Source organism: Aquarana catesbeiana, linkage group LG07 (assembly GCF_042186555.1).
Source record: "Aquarana catesbeiana isolate 2022-GZ linkage group LG07, ASM4218655v1, whole genome shotgun sequence".
NCBI classification, from domain to species: domain Eukaryota; kingdom Metazoa; phylum Chordata; class Amphibia; order Anura; family Ranidae; genus Aquarana; species Aquarana catesbeiana.
Genome location: NC_133330.1, coordinates 327,051,128 through 327,074,890, shown reverse-complemented (window position 1 = coordinate 327,074,890; position 23,763 = coordinate 327,051,128). Strand labels below are relative to the sequence as shown.

Genomic DNA, 23,763 nt, shown 5'->3' with positions numbered 1-23,763 from the left:
AATTATTTGGTATACAGTATTAAATAATTACAAAGTTATTGCCGAACAAACAGACCCATAGCAAAAAATGTAAACATCGCTGTAGTCCATAGAGGGTGTATAGGTGGGAGAGCTGAAGTGGTTAAAGATCCGATCGATCTCGGGTGTCACATTCTCCAGATACTTCTCTGGTGCAAACACAGATTAATATTAGAGACAAGCCCTGCCATAATCCGCAGTCATGTACTGTTGCTTTTCAGGAACTTGTCGGCTTCCTTCTTGTAATGCAAATTGGAGATAAAACATACCAAGGCAGAGCGTAGAATCCCATTCCTTGGGGATTTGGTGTAATCGTCCGCAGATGTCACCTCGACCTTCTGTGTCTTAAGTGTGCAGATTGGGAGTTTGCGGTGGCGCATCATAGATGGATTACAGAAGTGTCAGTCAACTTTCTTGATATGCGGGGCCACAAGGGTGCGTCACCAAAGGGCTGCACATAAAATTCAGTGAACATTCAGTGTCAGAAACAACGGACACACAACAGGATATAGTCAAAGACTATGGAGGTGCCACAGGAGATGGTCCAGGATATAGTCAAAGACTATGGAGATGATACAAGAGATGGTCAGAGACTGCAGACATGATACAAGAGATGGTCCAAGAATGTGTATATGTATATAACACAAGAGATGGTCAGAGACTGCAGACATGGTACAGGAGATGGTCAGAGACTGTGGCCACAGTACGGGAGATGGTCAGAGACTGTGGCCCCAGTATGGGAGATGGTCAGAGACGGTTGACATGGTACAGGAGATGGTCAGAGACTGTGACTATGGTACAGGAGATGGTCAGAGACTGCGGCCATAGTACAGGAGATGGTCAGAGACTGTGGCCATAGTACAGGAGATGGTCAGAGACTGTGGCCCCAGTATGGGAGATGGTCAGAGACGGTTGACATGGTACAGGAGATGGTCAGAGACTGTGACTATGGTACAGGAGATGGTCAGAGACTGCGGCCATAGTACAGGAGATGGTCAGAGACTGTGGCCATAGTACAGGAGATGGTCAGAGACTGCGGCCATAGAACAGGAGATGGTCAGAGACTGTGGCCACAGTATGGGAGATGGTCAGAGACTGGCCACAGTATGGGAGATGGTCAGAGACTGTTGACATGGTACAGGAGATGGTCAGAGACTGTGGCTATGGTACAGGAGATGGTCAGAGACTGTGGCTATGGTACAGGAGATGGTCAGAGACTGTGGCCACAGTATGGGAGATGGTCAGAGACTGTGGCTATGGTACAGGAGATGGTCAGAGACTGCGGCCATAGTACAGGAGATGGTCAGAGACTGTGGCCATAGTACAGGAGATGGTCAGAGACTGCGGCCATAGTACAGGAGATGGTCAGAGACTGTGGCCATAGTACAGGAGATGGTCAGAGGCTGCAGCCATAGTACAGGAGATGGTCAGAGACTGCGGCCATAGTACAGGAGATGGTCAGAGACTGTGGCCACAGTATGGGAGATGGTCAGAGACTGTGGCCACAGTATGGGAGATGGTCAGAGACTGTGGCTATGGTACAGGAGATGGTCAGAGACCGCGGCCATAGTACAGGAGATGGTCAGAGACTGTGGCCACAGTATGGGAGATGGTCAGAGACTGTTGACATGGTACAGGAGATGGTCAGAGACTGTGGCTATGGTATAGGAGATGGTCAGAGACTGTGGCCACAGTATGGGAGATGGTCAGAGACTGTGGCTATGGTACAGGAGATGGTCAGAGACTGTGGCCATAGTACAGGAGATGGTCAGAGAATGCGGCCATAGTACAGGAGATGGTCAGAGACTGTGGCTATGGTACTGGAGATGGTCAGACATGGTATGGTTGATGGTCAGATACTGCGGCCATGGTACAGCAGATTGTATGAGACTGCAGACATGCAGATGTCAGGGACTGCAGACATGATACAAGAGATAGAGACTGTGGACAGGGTACAGGAGCTGGTCAGAGACTGTGAACATGTTGTTGGAGGCTGAGGACGTGCTTCTGGAGACATATTAGATGAGACTGCTAGAAATCACTGCAATAACAGTGCAATAGGGAAACAGGCTGGCGTTTGCAGGGGCCCAGAGGGCCACACAAAAAGTGGCGAAAGGGGATGCATGTGTGGCCCCTGGGCTATAGGTTGGGCCCCAGGTCATTACAGGAAACACTTGAATGAAGTTCCCTTCTCTGCGTTTCAGCAACTTATAGGGCCAATCCACCCAAAAGTGATTTTTATTTTAGAGTGCCACTTCGTGTTATCAGGGGGGCTCGCTGTCTATTCCTGGTTTTTGCAGCCACCCCATTGCGGACATGGCACAGGACATGTATGTCATTATGGGGCCGCTGCACAACCCTGAAGAAACAGCTGACACCCCCTGGTGATGCCAGAAGAAGATGTTGTGCTGTGGCAAAGCAGTAGATCCCTAGAGAACACAGCTGGATCGCCAGGGGTGTGAGTATACAGTGGAACCTTGGTTAATGAGCAACGCGGTTAATGAGTGTTTTGAAAGACGAGCAACTTTATTTTTAAAAATCCTGACTCAGTATGCGAGTGTTGTCTCACAAAACGAGCAGAATTCAAGCTAATGGGGTGTGCAGTACTGCATTTGTCCAGAGGTGCGGGGGCGCCAGTGACACTCGGAACGGTTCGGAGCTGTTCGCAAATACTCGGAATCACGCTGAAATACTTGGAAATACTACGTTCCCGAGTGTTTCCAAGCCTTTCCGAGGGTTTCTGAGTTCGCTCTCCGGCGCCGCCCCCCCACCCCCCACCTCTGGCCACATATGGTATTGCATGCAATAGAAGTCAATGCGGAACAAATTATCTTTGTTTCCATTGACTTCTATGGGGAAACTCGCTTTGATATGCGAGTGCTTTGGATTACAAGCATTCTCCTGGAACGGATTATGCTCGTGATCCAAGGTTCCACTGTATATCTTTTTTTTTTTTTTTTTGATTTTGCATAACTCTGCTATACAGATAAGAGAGGGAAAAAAGGAGAAGGGGGGGGGTAAAATTCTCTTTTACATTATATAGAAGGGAGAACTAGGTCAAAATTTTAGACAAATAAGCAAGTAAAATGTTAAGTAGCAATATTTCAATCTTTTTAAAGTTATGTGAATGGAAACATGTGAGACATGTAGAGTAGGCAGAATCCCAATTTGGCAGCAAAAGTGGAAATAATATTTTAAGCACATGTACCGGGCAGTTGGAAGCACATAAAGCTTTGATTGTTTTTACAGAGATTCTAGATTTTTTTTTTATAATGTTGTGGAACCATTTAACAACCAATTAGCGCTTAGCGGGGTTTTTCTGTAATAGCCGCGCATGCACACTACGCCTTATTGGACTTGTCTTGTTTCTAGGCTCCCAGACCCCATTAGCTGAACTCTGCTGGGAATTCCGATCTGTCATACTCGATACTTGTTTGGACGGCGAAACCTAATTTGTCAAAGACAAATATACATTGCGATATTATTTACAACCCGCCGTAAGGGACGCTGAGTAATATCTGACAGTTCCTGTTGAATGGAACATGGATGTGAAATATCCCCGGCCAAAAGTGTGCTCTGAAGCCTCTGGGTTTAAAGGGTGTGTGTAACTTTCTTTTATTTTACAGCAGAACTCCAACCTCACCTTCAGTTATACGGCTCCCTCTCCTGGACTGAAATGGCTTCCTCTCATCTCACCGCACACTGTGAGCTTCTCACAACGTGCATTAGAAGCTGAAGCAAGTCAGACAGAGCCCTCCTTTATTTCCTGGCTGGAGGACATCCAGCATCATCTCTCCTCTCCAGCCTGACTTTCCCTGGCCTGTCCCTTTCATTCATTGTATTTCATTTCATTTCGGGGCTAAACTGGCCTTTAGTGCAAACTTCTGTGTGTACCAATCACCTGCGGCAACTTTGAAAGAGATTATTTTTAAGTTAAAAAAATCCCCCCCTCTCTCCCTCCTCTCTCCCCCCTCTCCCCCTCTCTCCCCCCTCCCCCTCACTCCCCCTCTCTCTCTCTCTCCCTCCCCCCCCTCTCTCTCCCCCCCTCTCTCTCCCCCCCACTCTCTCTCTCTCCCCCCTCTCCCTCTCTCCCCCTCTCTCTCTCTCCCTCTCCCCCCCCTCTCTCTCCCCCCCTCTCTCTCCCCCCCACTCTCTCTCTCTCCCCCTCTCCCTCTCTCTGTCCCCCCCCTCTCTCCCCCCCCTCTCTCTCCCTCTCTCTGTCCCCCCCCTCTCTCCCCCCCCTCTCTCTCTCCCCCTCTCCCCCCCTCTCTCTCCCTCTCTCTGTCCCCCCCCTCTCTCCCCCCCCTCTCTCTCTCCCCCTCTCCCCCCCTCTCTCTCCCTCTCTCTGTCCCCCCCCCTCTCTCCCCCCTCTCTCTCCCCCTCTCACCCCCCCTTTCTCTCTCTTACCGCCCTCTCCCCATCACTCTCCCCCATGTCTCTCTCTCTCTCCCATCTCTCTCTCTCCCCCCCTTATCCCCCCTCTTTCTCTCCCATATCACTCTCTCTCTCCCCTCTCCCTTTCCCCCCCATCTTTCCCTCCCCCCCTCTTTCTCCCCGCCTCTCTCTCTTCCCCCCTCTCTCCCACATCTCTCCCCCCTCTCTCCCTCTTTCTCTCCCCCCCATCTCTCCCCCCCATCTCTCTCTCTCCCCCCTCTTCCCCTCAGTTCTCCTCTCAAGAGCCCTCAGGCCAGTCAAGTTCCTCCACCCCAAACTCACTCATCCGTGTCTTTATGGACCTTGCTTTGTACACTGGTGCGCAGTTATGTTGGAACAGGAAGGGGCCATCCCCAAACTGTTCCCACAAAGTTGGGAGTGCCCAACTGACACCTTAAGATTTTACTTCACTGGAACTAAGGGGCCAAGTCCAACCCCTGAAAACCAACCCCACCCCATAATCCCCCCTCCAGCAAATGATTTGGACCAGTGCACAAAGCAAGGTCCATAAAGACATGGATGAGCGAGTTTGGGGTGGAGGAATTTGACTGGCCTACACAGAGTCCTGACCTCAACCTGATAGAACACCTTTGGGATAAAGTAGAGTGGAGACTGCGAGCCAGACCTTCTCGTCCACATCAGTGCCTGACCTCACAAATGCGCTTCTGGAAGAATGGTCAAACATTCCCATAGACACACTCCTAAACCTTGTGGACGGCCTTCCCAGAAGAGTTGAAGCTGTTATAGCTGAAAAGGGCGGGCCAACTCAATATTGAACCCTACGGACTAAGACTGGGATGCCATTAAAGTTCATGTGTGTGTAAAGGCAGGCGTCCCAATACTTTCGACAATTTAGTGTATATACGGTGTATATAAAGAAAAATCCGGTCCCCAGGTTAGCCGTACAACAGAGCTGTGTAAATCTCAGAACTGGATAGACAGAAAAACAATTCCTTTGACAGGTAAAAAAGCGCCAATACATAAATTTCCTTTGTGCATTTACTGCCTGCTTGGAGTTCGGCTTTAATTTTTTTTTTTTTATATATCCAACATGCCAAACGTTTGACCTCATTATGTCCACTTCTACTGATGTTTCTTTGTGTTATTCTTATATTTTTATTGTTATGTGTCTTCTGTTTATGTTGAATCCTTTAATAAAAATAAGATTTAAAAAGGTTTGAAATGTCTTCACTACCAACAGTTGATCCGAGGACTGGAAAGCCTTGTGTTGATTTCCTGGACAAGCCATCGGCCTGGAACCCTCTCTACACCATGAGTTATGTAGTGCTGACCCTCCAGGTACACAACAGTCACTCCTGATATCCATGTTGGAAGCACTTCTGTCCAGGTTGCCTGTTAACCACTTGCTAACCGGGTACTTTCACCCCCTTGCTGCCCAGGCCAATTATCAGCTTTCAGCGCTGTCACACTTTGAATGACAATTACACAGTCGTGCTACACTGTACTCAAATTACATTTTTATAATTTTTTTTACCACAAATAGAGCTTTCGTTTGGTGGTATTTATTCACTGCTGGGTTTTTTTATTTTTTTTTTGCTAAAAAAAAAACTAAAACAGACCGAAAATAAATAAATAGTTTGTTATAAAATTTTGCAAACAGGTAATTTTTCTCCTTAATTGATGTGCGCTGATGAGGCTGCACTGATGGGCACTGATAAGGCGGCACCGATGGGCACTGATGAGGCGGCACTGATGGGCACTGATAAGGCGGCACCGATGGGCACTGATGAGGCGGCACTGATGGGCACAGATGAGGCTGCACTGATGGGCACTGATAAGGCGGCACCGATGGGCACTGATGAGGCGGCACTGATGGGCACAGATGAGGCGGCACTGATGGGCACTGAGAGGTGGCACTGGTGGGCACTGAGAGGTGGCACAGATGGGTGGCACTGATAGGTGGCACTGATAGGCACTGCCTTTCTGGGAGGATCAAAATGTATTTTTCTTAACTTTTTTAAATAGCCACACTAAAATAGTTTTGTGCCTCCACAGCAAAAAGGAAACAGGCTGCACTGATGGGCACTGATAAGGCGGCACTGGTGGGCACTGATGAAGTGGCACTGATGGGCACTGATGGGCACTGAGAGGTGGCACAGATGGGTGGCACTGATAGGCACTGATAAGGCGGCACTGGTGGGCACAGATAAGGCGGCACTGGTGGGCACTGATGAAGTGGCACTGATGGGCACTGATGGGCACTGAGAGGTGGCACAGATGGGTGGCACTGATAGGCACTGATAAGGCGGCACTGGTGGGCACAGATAAGGCGGCACTGGTGGGCACTGAGAGGTGCCACAGATGGGTGGCACTGATAGGCACTGCCTTTCTGGCAGGATCAAAATGTATTTTTCTTAACTTTTTTAAATAGCCACACTAAAATCGTTTAGTGCCTCCACAGCTCCAAGGAAATAACAGTCAGACCCCTTTCACACTGGGGCCACAGCCGAGTCAGCACTAAAGCACTGCTAGTTTGAGGGGCGCTCTAGCGCTTTTTAAGCGGCACTTTTCGGCTGCTAGCGGGGTGCTTTTAACTCCAAAAAAGGGGTTAAAAACTCCCGTGTTGCGGCGCTTCCAAAGCGCTTTACAGGCACTTCGGAAGCGCTGTCCATTCATTCCAATGGGGTGCAGACATCATAAACAGGTGCATAATGTAACTTTATGGCTGTCGCCGCTTACACTATATTGCCAAAAGTACTGGGACACCTGCCTTTACACGCACATGAACTTTAATGACATCCCAGTCTAATGCCCCGTACACACGGTTGGATTTTCCGATGGAAAATGTCCGATCGGAGCGTGTTGTCGGAAATTCCGACCGTGTGTGGGCTCCATCGGACATTTTCCATCGGATTTTCCGACACACAAAGTTAGAGAGCAGGAGATAAAATTTTCCGACAACAAAATCCGTTGTCGGGAATTCCGATCGTGTGTACACAAATCCGACGGACAAAGTGCCACGCATGCTCAGAATAAATAAAGAGATGAAAGCTATTGGCCACGGCCCCGTTTATAGTCCCGACGTACGTGTTTTACGTCACCGCGTTTAGAACGATCGGATTTTCCGACAACTTTGTGCGACCGTGTGTAGACAAAACAAGTTTGAGCCAACATCCGTCGGAAAAAATCCCAGGATTTTGTTGTCGGAATGTCCGAACAAAGTCCGACCGTGTGTACGCCCTATTAGTCTGTAGGGTTCAATATTGAGTTGGCCCACCCTTTGCAGCTATAACAGCTTCATCTCTTCTGGGAAGGCCGTCCACAAGGTTTAGGAGTGTATCTATGGGAATGTTTGACCATTCTTCCAGAAGCTCATTTGTGAGGTCAGGCACTGATGTGGACAAGAAGGCCTGGCTCACAGAAAGTAAAAAAATATTGTTTTTTTTTTTTTCAAAATTGACGGTCTTTTTTGTTTATAGCGCAAAAAATAAAAAACACAAAGGTGATCAAATACCACCAAAAGAAAGCTCTATTTGTGGGGAAAAAAGGACATAAATGTAATTTGGGTACAGCGTCGCACGAACGCGCAATTGTTAGTTAAACTAACGCAGTGCCGTATGACAAAAAAATTGCCTGGTCATGAAGGGGGGTAAATCTTCCGGAGCTGAAGTGGTTATATATACATTATATAAATATATGACATCTCTCTCTTTACCTGGTATTTCAGACTCTGCTTTCCAATCCTGTGATGGAGGACTTTGTGAATTTGGAAGCCGCGGACGCTCTGCTTAACAGACCACAGGAGTACAGAGAGATGGTGTTGAACTGTGTGAAGATCAGCAGACAGATTGATGGTAAGTCTTTTTCGCCCTGTTAACCGCTTCAGCCCCAGAAGATTTTACCCCCTTCCTGACCAGAGCACTTTTTGCAATTCGGCACTGCATCACTTTAACTGACAATTGCGCGGGCGTGCGACATTACACCAAAACAAAATTGACGTCCTTTTTTTCCCACAAATAGAGCTTTCTTTTAGTGGTATTTGATCACCTCTGTGGTTTTTATTTTTTGCACTATAAACAAAGAAAGAGCGACAATTTTGAAAAAAAAAAGCAATATTTTTTACTTTTTGCTATAATAAATATCCCCCAAAAATATATAAACAAACACATTTTTTTCCTCAGTTTAGGCCGATATGTATTCTACATATTTTTGGTAAAAAAAAAAAAATCGCAATAAGCGTATATTGATTGGTGTTGCGCAAATGTTATATTGCATCTGCAAAATAGGGGATAGTTTTATGGCAATTTTATCATTAATTTTTTTTTTTGGCGATTTTGATCGTGACTGCGACATTATGGTGGACACATCGGACACTTTTGACACTATTTTGGGACCATTGACATTTATACAGCGATCGGTGATATAAAAATGCACTGATTACTGTGTAAATGACACTGGCAAGGAAGGGGTTAAACACTGGGGGGGGGCGATCAAGGGGTTAAGTGTGTCCTAGGGAGTGATTCTAAGTGTGGGGGGGATGGGCTACCACTGACATCACAGTGATTACTGCTCCCGATGACAGGGAGCAGTAGATCTTTGTCATGTCACTAGACAGAACAGGGAAATGCCATGTTTACATAGGCATCTCCCCCCGTTCTGCCGCTCCGTGACACAATCGCGGGACACCGGCGGACATCGAGCCTGCGGGACCCGTGGGCACGGTCACACTGTACGTGGCGGGCGCATGCCCACTAGCCCCGCAAATTAAAGGGGATATACAGGCATGCCCATTTGCCCAGTGCTGCCATTGTGCCGACGTATATCGGCGTGCGGCGGTCGGCAAGTGGTTAACTGACACTGTGTATAGTGTGGTTGATTTCCATGCTTTCGCTAAGGTTTGTTTTGCTGCCGTGGTTAGAAAAGGAGCAGGACTTTGAATTGATGGTGTGTTATGGCTTGTGGTCTGCTATTCAGGAGCGCTACCGTTGGGTCAGGTGGTATTGAACATGGTGGAGAGGATGTTGAGAGGAGAGGATGTTGAACATTTCCGACCAAAAGGTGTGGGCTATGGGACCTTCCCACCAGATGTGTAGATGAGTATCTGGGACACTACAGCCTCAGAAGCATTGGGAGAGGTATTGGGGGAGGAATTTTGATATCCTGGCGGGGACCAGGTACCATCTGGTTAGTACCTTGTAATTGGTTTCATGGGCCGCTGTGTTTGGGGTGGCTGATTTGGTAGCCTGCCAGATCTGATCCCAATCTAGTGTGTTTAATTGGAGGTTTGGGTCAGTCTCCCATTTGCTAGTGTAGGGTGGGGGGGAAGAGGTTGTGTGTGAGAGTAGCTGGGCATACAAATCTGAGATGAGTCCACATCTCTGAGGGTTGGATTTGCAAGTTTGCTGAAAGGTTGTGAAGCCAGGTGAAGCCGATGAGTTTGGGGGAGCATTTTGGGACCAGAAGTGTTTTATTTGTAGGTATCTAAAAGTTTCCATATGTGGAAGATCTTGTGTTTCGCGAAGGGTAGGAAAAGGTGTAATATTATGCCGCGTACACACGATCGGGATTTTGGTCGTAAAAAGATATGATGGCTTTTCCGACGGGATTCCGCTCAAGCTTGGCTTGCATACACACGGTCACACAAAAGTCCGCTGAACTTTCGACCGCCAAGAACGCGGTGACGTACAACACTACGACGAGCCGAGAAAATGAAGTTCAATGCTTCCGAGCATGCGTCAAATTGTTTCCGAGCATGCGTAGGAATTTTGCGCGTCAGAAATTGCTACAGAAGATCGCATTTTTGGATAGGAACTTTTTCTGACCGAAAAATTGAGAACATGCTCTCCATCTTTTGCTGGCTGGAATTCGGCCAGGAAAAGTCCGATGGAGCATACACACGGTCGCGTTTTCCGACCAAAAGCTCTCATGGGTCTTTTGCTGGCCGAATTTCTGATCGTGTGCACGCGGCATAAGTGGATTTGTAAAAATGATGGGCACGTATTATTCCTGCATTTGACCATGCGAAGAAGGAGGATGGAGATGACCAAGCTGGGTAGAAGGTGGGGTTGCTGAGGAAGGAGAGGAGGGGATTGTGTTGAGATTGGAGACCAAAGCGAATTCTGATGCCGCGTACACACGACCGGACTTTCCGCCAGAATACACTCCGACAGTCTTTCCGAGGGAGTTTCAACGAAGTTCCAACGAAACGGACTTGCCTACACACGATCACACCAAAGTCCGATCGTTGAGAACACGATGACGTACGACGGGACTAGAAAAAGGAAGTTTAATACCCAGTAGCCAATAGCTGCCCTTGCGTCGTTTTTGGTCCGTCGGACTAGCATACAGACGAATGGTTTTCCCGATAGGAACTGATTCCGTCGGAAAGATTTGAAACATGTTCTATTTCTAGGTCCGTCAGAATTTTAGAAAGAGAAAGTCCGATGAAGCCCACACACGATCAGAATGCCTGACGGAATGATTCCGTCGGACCTTTTCTGCCGGAAAGTCCGGTCGTGTGTACGTGGGTGTAAGCTTGTCCCAGATTGAGAGGCTGTGTTTAGTGACAGGGTTCATGATTGTTCGGCATTGAGCAGGTGTGAGCCATAGGAGATTTGCCGTGGAAAGTGGGTCACAGTCAAGCGACTCGATTGCGACCCAAAGAGGAGTTTCCTTAGTGGCCTCACTGGACTGGGCTTTTTTCAGTGGGGCCGCATATCTGCGTACCTGCCACCAGGGGCGTTGCTAGGTCTACAAAAGATCTGGGGCTAGAGCCCATAGCAGCGTAGTAAAGAAAGTCATACGCTTGGGCGGGCATACACATGTATATACAGTAATATACGTGTGGGTGTATATATATCCCCAGAGAGCCACCCTTATACCAGGGTCCCCAGAGAGCCCCCCCTTACATCACCTTACATCGGGGTCCCCAGAGAGCCTCCATCTTCCATCAGGGTACCCAGAGGGCCCCCCACTTACATCAGGGTTCCCAGAGAGGCCCCCTTACATTAGGGTCCCCAGAGAGCCTCCCCCTTAAATCTGGGTCCCTAGAGAGACTAGGCCTTAAAATCAAGGTTCCCCAGAGAGCCTCTCCCTTACATCAGGGTCCCCAGAGAGCCCCCCCACTTACATAAGGGTCCCCCGAGAGCCTCCCCTCCCCTTGGGGACCCCTGCAGAGACTCTGGGCTATTGGCCTCAGATTCGGGGCTATAGCCCCAAAAGCCACCCCCTAGCAACGCCCCTACCTGCCACACAGTACAATCCAAGCACAGAGACCGGTTCCAGGCAACTTGATCGCTGTGACAGCCTGCCCCTGTGATTCTCTCTCTCTCTCTCTCTCTCTCTCTCTCTCTCTCTCTCTGTGAATAGAGAGGAAAGATACTTTGTATCTCTCTCTCTCTCTACTTGCATAGAAAGAGAAACAAACAACTATGTGTAAAAATAAATAAATAATGATAATTAAAAATTAAAGAAAAATAACCTAGATCAAGGCTTGATCTAGGTCAGCGCCAGGTCAGCGCCAGTGTTAGTGTTTGGGTCGAGGTCAGGGTCAAAAGTCATGGTCAGTATATTTTGGACAGGTTTTTGAGAATATAATTTTTTTTTTTACGTTTGTATCAGTGTCAGCGTGTTTTACGTAGGATATACAAAAAGGAAAATGTGCACTATTGCTTCTGGACTATACTACGGGTGCAAACAACAAATAACATACACATATGTGGTATCGCTGCGATCGTCGAGAGCAGGAGAATTTATTTTGGATTGTTTATTGGTGGTAGGTTATGGTAATAACAAGAAATATAACGTCAAATTAAAAAAAAAAATGTTTTTTCTTTTATATTTTGGGCCAGTTTCCTTTGATAATAAAAATTAATCAGGAGATATCCATTACCCTTTACCACTAAATGAAAGCCCAATTTGTCCTGAAAAAAGAACACGGTATAATCCACCTGGATGCACAAAGTAGTTATGATAATATTTACAGTTTTACTAACACATGTCAAAGTTGCAAAATTGTACTAAGGCATTAACATTTGTTTTACTCTTATGCCATGTACACATGACCAGACTTTTCGTCGGACTTTTCAATGGAGTTCCGACGGAGTTCCAACGAAACGCACTTGCCTACACACGATCACACCAAAGTCTGATCGTTTCGAACGTGATGACGTACGACCTGACTAGCATAAGGAAGTTCATAGCCAGTAGCCAATAGCTGCCCTTGCGTCCTTTTTTGTCCATCGGACTAGCATACAGACGAACTGATTTTTCGATCGGACTCGAGTCCGTCGGAAAGATTTGAAACATGTTCTATTTCTAAAGTCCGACAGATTTTTCCACAGAAAAGGTCAGATGAAGCCCACACACGATCGAATTGTCTGACGGATTTGTTTTATCGGACCAGTTCGGTCGAAAAGTCCGGTCGTGTGTACATGGCATAAGGCACAAAGGGGTTAAAAAATGCAAAGTGTTCTCTAAATGGCGAATGTACCGAGTGGCTGACCTTCTGGGTTCACAATGCAGCAGGGCAGCTGCTCAGCACAGGACCCAGAAGTCAGTGGAGATCACTGGAGTAGACCCAGATGATATATCGCTCCAGGTGGCAATCCCGCCACTATACCTTCCTTACACTTGAAAAGGGTGCTGGCTCAGCGTGCAGTAACGATATAAGTGAAAAGTCCCAGGTGGATGCACTCCAATGCAATCGCCTTTATTGACCTTTAAAAGACAGTTAATACAGCAAATGGAGGCACACATAACAGCTTTAGCTAATGCATTTCACACCCTTATTGGTGCTTAGTCATAGCTAGATCACTGGAGTAGTGGTGTCTACTACACTGATTTCCAGCTTCTAGAAGGATCCCACAGGTATGGTCATAGTTACATTATTCCAAGCTGTAATGATGTAATAAATGCCATACCTGGAATTCTTCTTTAATCCTGTAGGGGGTGTAAGTATATATTTATCAGGATGGGGCCATCCAGACTTCCACCTGTAATCCAGCTAAAGAGAGCTTGCTGTCACTGCATGTATGGTATGAGCAGGGCACATAGAGAGCAATGTTTTCTATGTTTCCTTGCATTGAGCCTGTGTAGATCAATGCTGATAAATGTAGCTCAGCGTACCTGGTGTGATTGAGCCCTTAACAGAAATGTATTTAAATGAGAGATGCATGTGTAGCACCCTGATGTTTAGGCAGGGTTGCTAGTAAATTTACCTGCCAAGTATAGTTGCCTTGGCCAATTGATAGGAGATCAATTGATTTCACCCTAATTCTGGAATTGCTTCTTTCACTAGATGGCCGGGTATTTGGTGGCATTAGATAAGACAAGGGCACTGCAAGGACAGATTAGGAATAGATTGGATATCTCAGCCAATGGGCAGGGATCTTCTTGGGTCCCTTGGCCCGCTGGGAGAGCCTATTTATTTGGGTGAGGTCAGGTGATCGGGTTCTGTGCCACCTGGACGGCTGTCTGGGTGGACGTGTGTTGTATTGCCCCGGGCTGCTAGGCCAGAGTCTGAGGCCTATCCCAGGCACATCTGGCTGCCAGGCTGTCCGAGGGGCCTATCCAGAAGCAAGAGAGCAGCGTAGGGTTGGGACTGCGGCTTGCAGTCCAACCAGAAGTGACAATTCTGCCTGGTCGGAGGTAGAGGGGAAGCTGCAGCCACTAGGGGACCATCCACCTTATTGCCAGGGACTACCATGAGTAGCTGAAGCAAGTACCGGAGAAGTATTGTCACCAACCGGGGATGGTAAAGAATTGGAAAACTTCAGCAGGTGTCAAGCCAGGGACCCAACCAGCGGAGGTGACGCTTGAAGAGCAGTCTTGTGTGCCAAGCCAGGGACTGAGCAGGCCAATGGGGTGACGCTTGAGAAGTATCTGTGAAGGCCAAGCTAGGGACCCAGCAGGGACATGGAGGGTGATGCTTGAGGAAGATACTCAGTAAGAAGATTGGAAGAGCTCAGGAGATCCAGTGGCAGTGGATCAGCAAGTCTACTGAGAGAGACTGGGAGCTCAGTTGAGTGAAGATCTAAAAAGGAGATTATGGAGGAAGTGAAAGAGTTCATTGCAACCTTTGTTAGAACTGTTCAAGATTGTTGCCAAAGGAGACAGCGTGTCTACCCAAGTAGATGTGGTGTCCGGCTGGGTGCCTTTCCCTGCATGGTTGTCTACCTATAGAAGTCTCGGAGTCTGCTAATTATCATTGCAACTACTAAAAGGTGTCTTGGCCCTAACCCTCTCTCCCACAGTTCCGTTTAAGAGAAATTAAATCTCTTTGCATTCAAGAAGTGTCTGGTGCCCATTAGTCTACCTTACATTGCACCCACCATGCCTCGCAACCCACTCTACACAGAAGGGTGTCAAGTCTCCCTAACTATGGAGGTCACCATTAGGCCTCTAGGGGTTGGGGCCTTTGCTACACATGGAAATGCAATTCTGCAAAATTGCTGTCTCCAATGACAATGTAATCTTCAAACTTTGCTGAGATGTTATAACAAACAAGCTATATGTATATGTATATACACATATATATATATATATATACACACACACACACACACACACACACACACATATATATACTTTTTGCTGAAGTACATTAACATGCAGCAATGGGCAAGGGGTCCAAGACTTGTAGTAAGGGGCCCTGTGATTTCTGATGACAGAACTGAGTCCCCGATGAGGCCGCCAACAGGCAGCTTGTTCTGGCGGCGTTTCGCGCTGACCTCACAAAGGGAGACGTCTTTTGGCACCAACAGTTCTGCAAATGGATTCTGTACAGGGTCCACCAAGAGTACAAGTAATTCTGCTTTCCGCCTCGAGATTAAAGTTAAGTGGGGAACTTTCCTCTACAAATATATGATCTGGCAGTTGTATGGCAGCTGATTATTTGACTTTCAAGTCCCATTCCCCCCCAAAAAAAAGATATATAAAAAGGGTTTTTTGACTGTTTTTCTTATCGCACAACATGTTGGAAAGAGATCCAGAGATCCAGGTGCCTCGCGCCTGTATGCCAGATGGTGTTAACCCTTTGCGGGCCAGAGGGGGCCGGGGCTGCTGCACTTAGCACTACATCTGCCGACATTAATGATCCTCCGAGGGCTATTTATGAAGGTCAGAACTGATATTTTGCCGGTTTGCCGGGGGGAACATTATTTCCAATAGTTCAGCCTGTTTATGCTGTTTTAGGCAATTTCTATACCTCTTTTCTCTATATAATAACCTCATCAAAATTATTTGGCAGATGACTTTGCCAGCTAATAAAAACTTAATAAAGCCATTTTTCTTAAAAAAAAAACATTTTGTCAATAATTTACACCACACTAATCCTGGTGCAAATCATTTCTTTTCTAAAGAGGAAAGCTGGAGAAGGAATTGCCCTCAAGGTTTTTTAAATCAATTTGTTATTTATGTTTGTTATTCTGTTTGCTGTAAACATCCCTTGTGATAACAATAAGCAGTGACAGGTACTCTTTACTGTTAGAATAAACAGACATGCAGTGCAAATCTATAGAAAATCCACAAACAATTCTCAAAATCTAAAAATGATGGACCCCTTACAATTTTTTTGCATATATTTTAACACCTCCCTACTAGGAATGAGCTTCGTGTTCGAGTCGAACCCATGTTCGACTCGAACATCGGCTGTTCGATCGTTCGCCGAATTGCGAACGTTATGGGCCGTTCGCGCTAAATTCGTGTGGCGCGTCACGGCCCATAATTCACTGCGGCATCGCAGTGCATTGCTGGCTGATGATTGGCCAAGCATGCACTATGACCCGCATGCTTGGCCAATCACAGCGCCGTCAGTAGAGAGAGCTGTAATTGGCCAAAGCCAGGGTGGCTTTGGCCAATTATGGCTCAGGGGATTTAGTACACACCCCACACTATATAAGGCCGCCTGCACGGCGGCCCTGTGTAGTGTGTGTTCCGGTGTGCTGAGAGATAGAGAGAGAGAGAGACAGTGTCATTTGATTTGAGTTAGATAGATTAGGCAGAACAGTCAGTCAGTTAGCTGCACTTACAGTGTATTGTGTATATATATGCATCTCAGGTGTTGCATATATATATATACACTGTATTCAGTTTAGCTAGATCCGTTCCTGTTATCTTCTATCTAGACTATTTACATTTAATGCAGTGCGTCCTGCTCACAGTGTTCAGCTAGATCCGTTCCTGCTATTTACATTTAGTGCAGTGTGTCCTGCTCACAGTGTTCAGCTAGATCCGTTCCTGTTATCTTCTAGACTATTTACATTTAGTGCAGTGCGTCCTGCTCACAGTGTTCAGCTAGATCCGTTCCTGTTATCTTCTAGACTATTTACATTTAGTGCAGTGCGTCCTGCTCACAGTGTTCAGCTAGATCCATTCCTGTTAAATTCCTACTGACAGGCAGGCTTGTCTGGTTACAGTATATAAAGCTACCTGAAGAAAATTACAGGTGTTCTATTTGATCCTATTAGTACCACGGTCAGGCAGCTAGACTATTTACATTTAGTACAGTGCGTCCTGCTCACAGTGTTCAGCTAGATCCGTTCCTGTTATCTTCCTACTGACAGGCAGGCTTGTCTGGTTACAGTATATAAAGCTACCTGAAGAAAATTACAGGTGTTCTATTTGATCCTATTAGTACCACGGTCAGGCAGCTAGACTATTTACATTTAGTACAGTGCGTCCTGCTCACAGTGTACAGCTAGATCCGTTCCTGTTATCTTCCTACTGACAGGCAGGCTTGTCTGGTTACAGTATATAAAGCTACCTGAAGAAAATTACAGGTGTTCTATTTGATCCTATTAGTACCACGGTCAGGCAGCTAGACTATTTACATTTAGTACAGTGCGTCCTGCTCACAGTGTTCAGCTAGATCCGTTCCTGTTATCTTCCTACTGACAGGCAGGCTTGTCTGGTTACAGTATATAAAGCTACTTGAAGAAAATTACAGGTGTTCTATCCCAGCTTAGTGCAGCTACAGGCCATTAGTATGTCTGGAAGGCCAAGAAGGAGAGGCAGACAGTCACAAGCCAATAAGAGAGGGCAAGCAGGCTCTGTGTCTAGTGCTGGTTGTGGAGACGGTGCATCCTCATCAGCACGTGGCCATGGGACACGCTTGGCCTTTTTTTCGGCAGCTGGCCGTGTTGAGCCGCAACATGCGGAAGACTTGGTCGAGTGGATGACCAAGCCGTCCTCATCCTCCTCATCCTCTCTCACCCATGCCCAGGGTGCTTTGTCTGGCAAAGCAGCGGCCTCTTCCCTCAGCTCAATGTCATCAGTGACTTCTTCCCAACTCCACCATGTCCTCATGAGGATTCCCTCGAACTGTTTGACCACAGTGTTGGGTACATGCTCCAGGAGGATGCCCAGCGTTTGGAAGGCTCTGATGACGATACTGAGCTCGATGAAGGCAGTAACATGAGCGCGGACAGAGGGGGTGCCCAAGAAGGACAGCAATCTGGCAGTCATGCTCCCCCTGCTGCAGCATACTGCCAGGTTTGCTCCAGTGATGAGGAGGGAGGGGATGATGAGGTCACTGACTCAACGTGGGTGCCTGATAGGAGAGAGGAGGAGGAGGAGGAGGAGGAGGAGGAGGCGGCGGCACATCACCAACGAGGCAGGATGCCCTCCAGGGGCCAGCCTAAGGGCAGCACATTGACTGCATCACACCCCAAAGCTCCACATGTGCAGGGCGCTGCAGTCTCTGCGCGTTATTCAAAAAGTTCTTTGGTGTGGGCCTTTTTTGAGGCGAGTGCATCAGATCGCACCGCTGCTATTTGCAACATATGTCTCAAGCGTATCTCGCGTGGCCAAAACATCTCCCGCTTGGGTACCACATGCTTGACCAGACATATGTTGACCTGCCATGCAGTTCGTTGGCAAGCGTATCTAAAAGACCCACACCAAAGAACAAAGAGGATCTCTCCTTGCTCCTCATCAGCTGAGATTTCCAACCCCACTAGACCTTCAGTCCTCTCTGAGACCTGCAGTGAGAGGAATGAAGGTGTAGAATTAGGTGTGTCACAGCCAAGTACTTGTGGGCAATCTGCTTTTGGTACACCGACGTCAGATTGTACCAGGCAAATTTCCCTGCCCCAGCTGCTGCACCGCCGAAAGAAGTTTGCTCCCAGCCATCCACATGCCCAGCGGTTGAATGCTAGCTTGGCAAAATTGCTAGCACTTCAACTGCTGCCTTTTCAGTTGGTAGACTCTGCCCCCTTCCGTGAGTTTGTGGAATGTGCGGTTCCTCAGTGGCAGGTACCCAAACGCCACTTTTTCTCACGGAAGGCGATTCCGGCTCTCTACCGGCATGTGGAAGGCAATGTCCATGCCTCGCTGGACAGGGCGGTCAGCGGTAAGGTGCATATTACCGCTGACTCATGGTCCAGCAGGCATGGACAGGGACGTTACCTAAGTTTCACGGCGCATTGGGTGACTCTGCTGGCAGCTGGGAAGGATGCAGGACAAGGTGCAGTAGTGTTGGAGGTTGTTCCGCCACCACGCCTCCAAAATGCTGATTGTGACACACCTCTCTCCTCCACCCCCTCCTCTTCTTCTTCCTCCATGGCCTCTTCCTCGGAACCAGCGGTGCTCCGTAGGCGTTCAAGGGGCTACGCAAGTACGCAGGCCAAAAGATGCCATGCGGTGCTTGAGCTGGTGTGCTTGGGGGACAGGAGCCACACTGGGGCAGAGGTTCTGTCAGCTCTGCAGGGGCAGGTTCAGAGGTGGTTGACGCCACGCCAACTTAAGGCAGGAATGGTGGTTTGCGACAATGGCACCAACCTCCTCTCTGCCCTCCGACAGGGACAAATGACCCATGTGCCCTGTTTGGCTCACGTCCTTAACTTGGTGGTGCAGCGGTTCTTGGGCAGGTACCCGGGCTTACAGGATGTCCTGAGGCAGGCCAGGAAAGTCTGTGTGCATTTCCGCCGGTCATATAATGCCAGTGCTCGGCTGACGGACCTCCAAAAGGAGTTTAACCTGCCCAAGAACCGCCTAATCTGTGACATGCCCACCAGGTGGAACTCAACGTTGGCCATGCTGCAGCGGCTGCACACGCAGCAGAGGGCCATCAATGAGTACCTGTGCGACTATGGCACCAGGACAGGGTCAGGGGAGCTTGGTTTTTTTTCCCCACGCCAGTGGGCCATGATCAGGGATGCATGCACTGTCCTGTCACCATTCGAGGAGGCCACGAGGATGGTGAGCAGTGACAGTGCATGCATCAGTGACACTGTCCCCCTTGTCCACCTGTTGGAGCACACGCTGCGTGGAATAATGGACAGGGCACTTGAGGCAGAACAGAGGCAGGAAGAGGAGGACTTCCTTAGCTCTCAAGGCCCCCTTTATCCAGACAGTGTTCCTGCGTGCCCGCCGATCACACAGGAAGAGGACGAGGAGGAAGAGGAGGAGGAGGAAGATTGTGTCAGTATGGAGGTGGAGCCTGGCACTCAGCATCAGCAGCAGTCTTTAAGGGATCAGTCCCAAGAAACACATGGACTTGTACGTGGCTGGGAGGAGGTGGCTGCGGACCATGTCGTTCTTAGTGACCCAGAGGACTCCGGACCGAATGCCTCAGCAAACCTACGCTGCATGGCCTCCCTGATCCTGCAAAGCCTGCGTAAGGATCCTCGTATTCGTGGTATCAAGGAGAAGGACCAATACTGGCTGGCAACCCTCCTTGATCCACGTTACAAGGGTAAGGTTGCGGACCTTATCTTGCCATCGCAGAGGGAGCAGAGGATGAAACATCTTCGGGAGGCCTTGCAGAAAGGTCTGTGCAACGCGTTCCCAGAGACTGGGAGGTTACAAACTCCTGTTTCTGGACAACGTGTTGCTGAGGCTTCGGTCAGTCAAAGAAGGAGCGGTGGAGAAGGTGGCCGTCTGACCGATGCGTTCAGACAATTTTTTGGTCCGCAGCCCCAAGGTATGATCGGTTCCAGCAACCATCGCCAGCGTCTGTTTTACATGGTGCAGGAATACCTAGGGGCAAGATCAGACTTGGACACCTTTCCCACCGAAAATCCTCTGGGTTACTGGGTCTTGAGGATGGATCACTGGCCAGAGCTTGCACAGTATGCAATTGAGCTACTGGCCTGTCCTGCATCCAGCGTTCTTTCGGAACGCACATTCAGTGCTGCTGGAGGCGTGGTAACCGATCACAGGGTGCGTCTGTCCACCGACTCGGTCGATCGGCTGACCTTCATAAAAATGAATGAGTCTTGGATCACCACCAGCTACCAAGCACCTGATGCTGATGTAACCGAATAATTTTTTTTGAAATCTCAGATCCCTTCAAAGACTGCCTATGCTGATGCTGAGTGACTATCCCTGAGTAATTATCCTCTTCCTCCTCAATCATCACGCTGATAGCTTGTAAGAACATTTTTGGTTCTGGGCGCCACCACCAGTGCCTAAGGCACAATTTTTCAGCCCCTGTTTAACAGGGGCGTGTAATTACAATTTTTGATGTAATACTTTGCAGCAGGGCTCGTTCCTGCATTCCAACTAGAGTGTCTGTGAGGGGTTGCAGTGTTGTGGCACCAGCACCAGTGCCTAGGGCCCAATTTTTCTGCCCCTGTCTAACAGGGGCGTGTAATTACAATTTTTGATGCAATACTTTGCAGCAGGGCTCGTTCCTGCGTTCCAACTAGAGTGTCTGTGAGGGGTTGCAGTGTTGTGGCACCAGCACCAGTGCCTAAGGCCCAATTTTTCTGCCCCTGTCTAACAGGGGCGTGTAATTACAATTTTTGATGCAATACTTTGCAGCAGGGCTCGTTCCTGCGTTCCAACTAGAGTGTCTGTGAGGGGTTGCAGTGTTGTGGCACCAGCACCAGTGCCTAAGGCCCAATTTTTCTGCCCCTGTCTAACAGGGGCGTGTAATTACAATTTTTGATGCAATACTTTGCAGCAGGGCTCGTTCCTGCGTTCCAACTAGAGTGTCTGTGAGGGGTTGCAGTGTTGTGGCACCAGCACCAGTGCCTAAGGCCCAATTTTTCTGCCCCTGTCTAACAGGGGCGTGTACATAGGCGTGCGCAGCCTATTGCATTAGGGTGTGCACCCCAAAACTCAAACACACATGCGTATGTATACTATATATATATATACACACACACACACACACACACACACATATACTGTATATACACACACAAATACTCACATATATGTACATAAAACCACCTATTTATGTGCCTGCCTAACCCAAGTGCCTTTGTTCAACTTTTTATTAAAATATAATAAATGCATAGAGGTATAACTCCTGCTAGCGGCTGAAGGGTTAAAACCGGCCATGTTGCGATGCTGCCAAAGCTCTTTGCAGGCGCTGTGCCAGCGCTGCCAATTCATTCCAATGGGCATTGGGCGGTTTAGAAGCAGTGTATACAGCGCTACCACACCACCCCAAAGATGCTGCTTGCAGGACCTTTCCTAACGTCCTGCAAGCACACTGCCCCTGTGTGAAAGCACTCAGGCTTTCACACTAAGGAGGCAGTTTTCAGGCACTTTACAGGCGCTATTTTTAGCACTAAAACGCCTGAAAAATACCCTAGTGTGAAAGGGGTCTTAAAGCGGAGTTCCACCCTAAAGTGGAACTTCCACTCATCTGATTCCTCCCCCCTCCAGTGCCACAATTGGCACCTTTCAGGGGGGAGGGGGGTGCAGATACCTGTATAATACAGGTATCTGCACCCACTTTCGGGAATAGCTAGCTGCAGATGCCTGACCCCCCCGTTGTGGTCTGGGAAACACACAGTTCCCACAACACAATGGGGACCAGTGAAGACGCGCAGGGTGACAGTAAAGCCGCAACGCTTCACTTCCTGATTCCCTGACCGAGGATGGCGGTGGGGGCAGCTGAAAACCGAGCAATTGCTCGTCATCTGCTGCCGACATCGCGGGCGCCCTGGACAGGTAAGTGTCCATTTATTAAAAGTCAGCAGCTGCAGTATTTGTAGCTGCTGGCTTTTAATATTTTTTTTTAAGGTGGAGCTCCGCTTTAAGTTACTGGCTGTGGTCACACTCCAGCCTCCCTATCATACCATACAGGGTTAATGTCCCTGTATGGTATGTGATGATGTCACGGCTTTGGGGTGAAGGAAGAGACATTAGAGTCAGGTAAGTGAAAGAGGTTACCCCCCTCCCCTCCCCCCACACACTGCAAGGATAGACTTTTTTACTGTCCTGGAGTTGGGCTGTATTATTATGATAAGAGTTTTTGATAGGTTAGGAATTTCTGGGACTTCAGAGGTGCTACATAGATGTATTCCATACACACACACATATTATATGTTATTAAAAAAAAACATTTTAACAGGATATAATGTGTATGTGGAATACATTTATGTAACACCTCAGAAGTCCCAGGAATTCCTAACCTGTTCAAGAATGTTACTTTCTCTTTCAGTAAACCTGTTCTGCAAAGTGCATAGAATTGTATAGTGGAAGGCAGAGAAGGTCAGTACTCACAGGTCTCACAGGTAAAAGGCTGCTATGTGTCCTCTGAGCTCTTCCATCAACCCCAGGGAGAGCTGTGCTGTGTGCTGGACAGGAGGAAAGAGATCGAGGGTTCACTCTGTGATGATCTCTTCCTGCTCCTCCCACCTGTACTGGAGCTGTGAAAGCCCCGACTCAGCCAGATAGGAACCCGAGGAGGAGAGAGACAGTTTTCATCCAAATGCTGTATCAGAGAGGAGATTATCAAGCTGTCTTCTGGCACACAGGGCATAGGATGGGCATAGGATGGTGGGTGACTCCTGTAAGGACTGCAGCCACAGCTGTAAAGTAAGCAGTCAGGAATTATCCGATGCTCTCTGGAGTTTACAGGCTTTATCTCTGACAGCTGGCGGCGGAGTGATATTCAGCTGACAGGGATGCTGTAGCCGGAACTACAGAGTCAGCATCGGAAAATGCGGCTGACTGACTGATTACTCCGCAGCCAGTGGCTGCAGTTCCCACAGGAGTTGTACACATCCATGACAAATAGTCTAACTCGCAGCAGTGTCATTTAGAAAAAAAGAATTCTCACACATACACATTTTAGCAGCAAAAAAGCCCTGGGGTGTGTTGGATGTGCCTGGGCATTAGGGTGTGCCCAGGCACACCTGGCACACCCTGTGCGCACGCCTATGGGCGTGTAATTACAATTTTTGATGCAATACTTTGCAGCAGGGCTCGTTCCTGCGTTCCAACTAGAGTGTCTGTGAGGGGTTGCAGTGTTGTGGCACCAGCACCAGTGCCTAGGGCCCAATTTTTCTGCCCCTGTCTAACAGGGGCGTGTAATTACAATTTTTGAAGCAATAATTTGCAGCAGGGCTCGTTCCTGCGTTCCAACTAGAGTGTCTGTGAGGGGTTGCA

The 23,763-nt window shown here is 48.2% G+C and overlaps 1 protein-coding gene across 3 annotated transcripts in view; it reads left to right on the top strand.

Annotated features, from left to right (window-relative positions):
* UBE2U (ubiquitin conjugating enzyme E2 U) overlaps positions 1 to 23,763 on the top strand; it is a 67,451-nt gene that overhangs the window by 17,387 nt on the left and 26,301 nt on the right. For all 3 annotated transcript variants that reach the window (XM_073593809.1, XM_073593810.1, XM_073593808.1), the window contains 2 exons: positions 5,654 to 5,751; positions 8,141 to 8,267. In XM_073593809.1, coding sequence (XP_073449910.1) covers positions 5,654 to 5,751; positions 8,141 to 8,267 — 225 coding nt within the window. The remainder of the gene's footprint in view (positions 1 to 5,653; positions 5,752 to 8,140; positions 8,268 to 23,763) is intronic.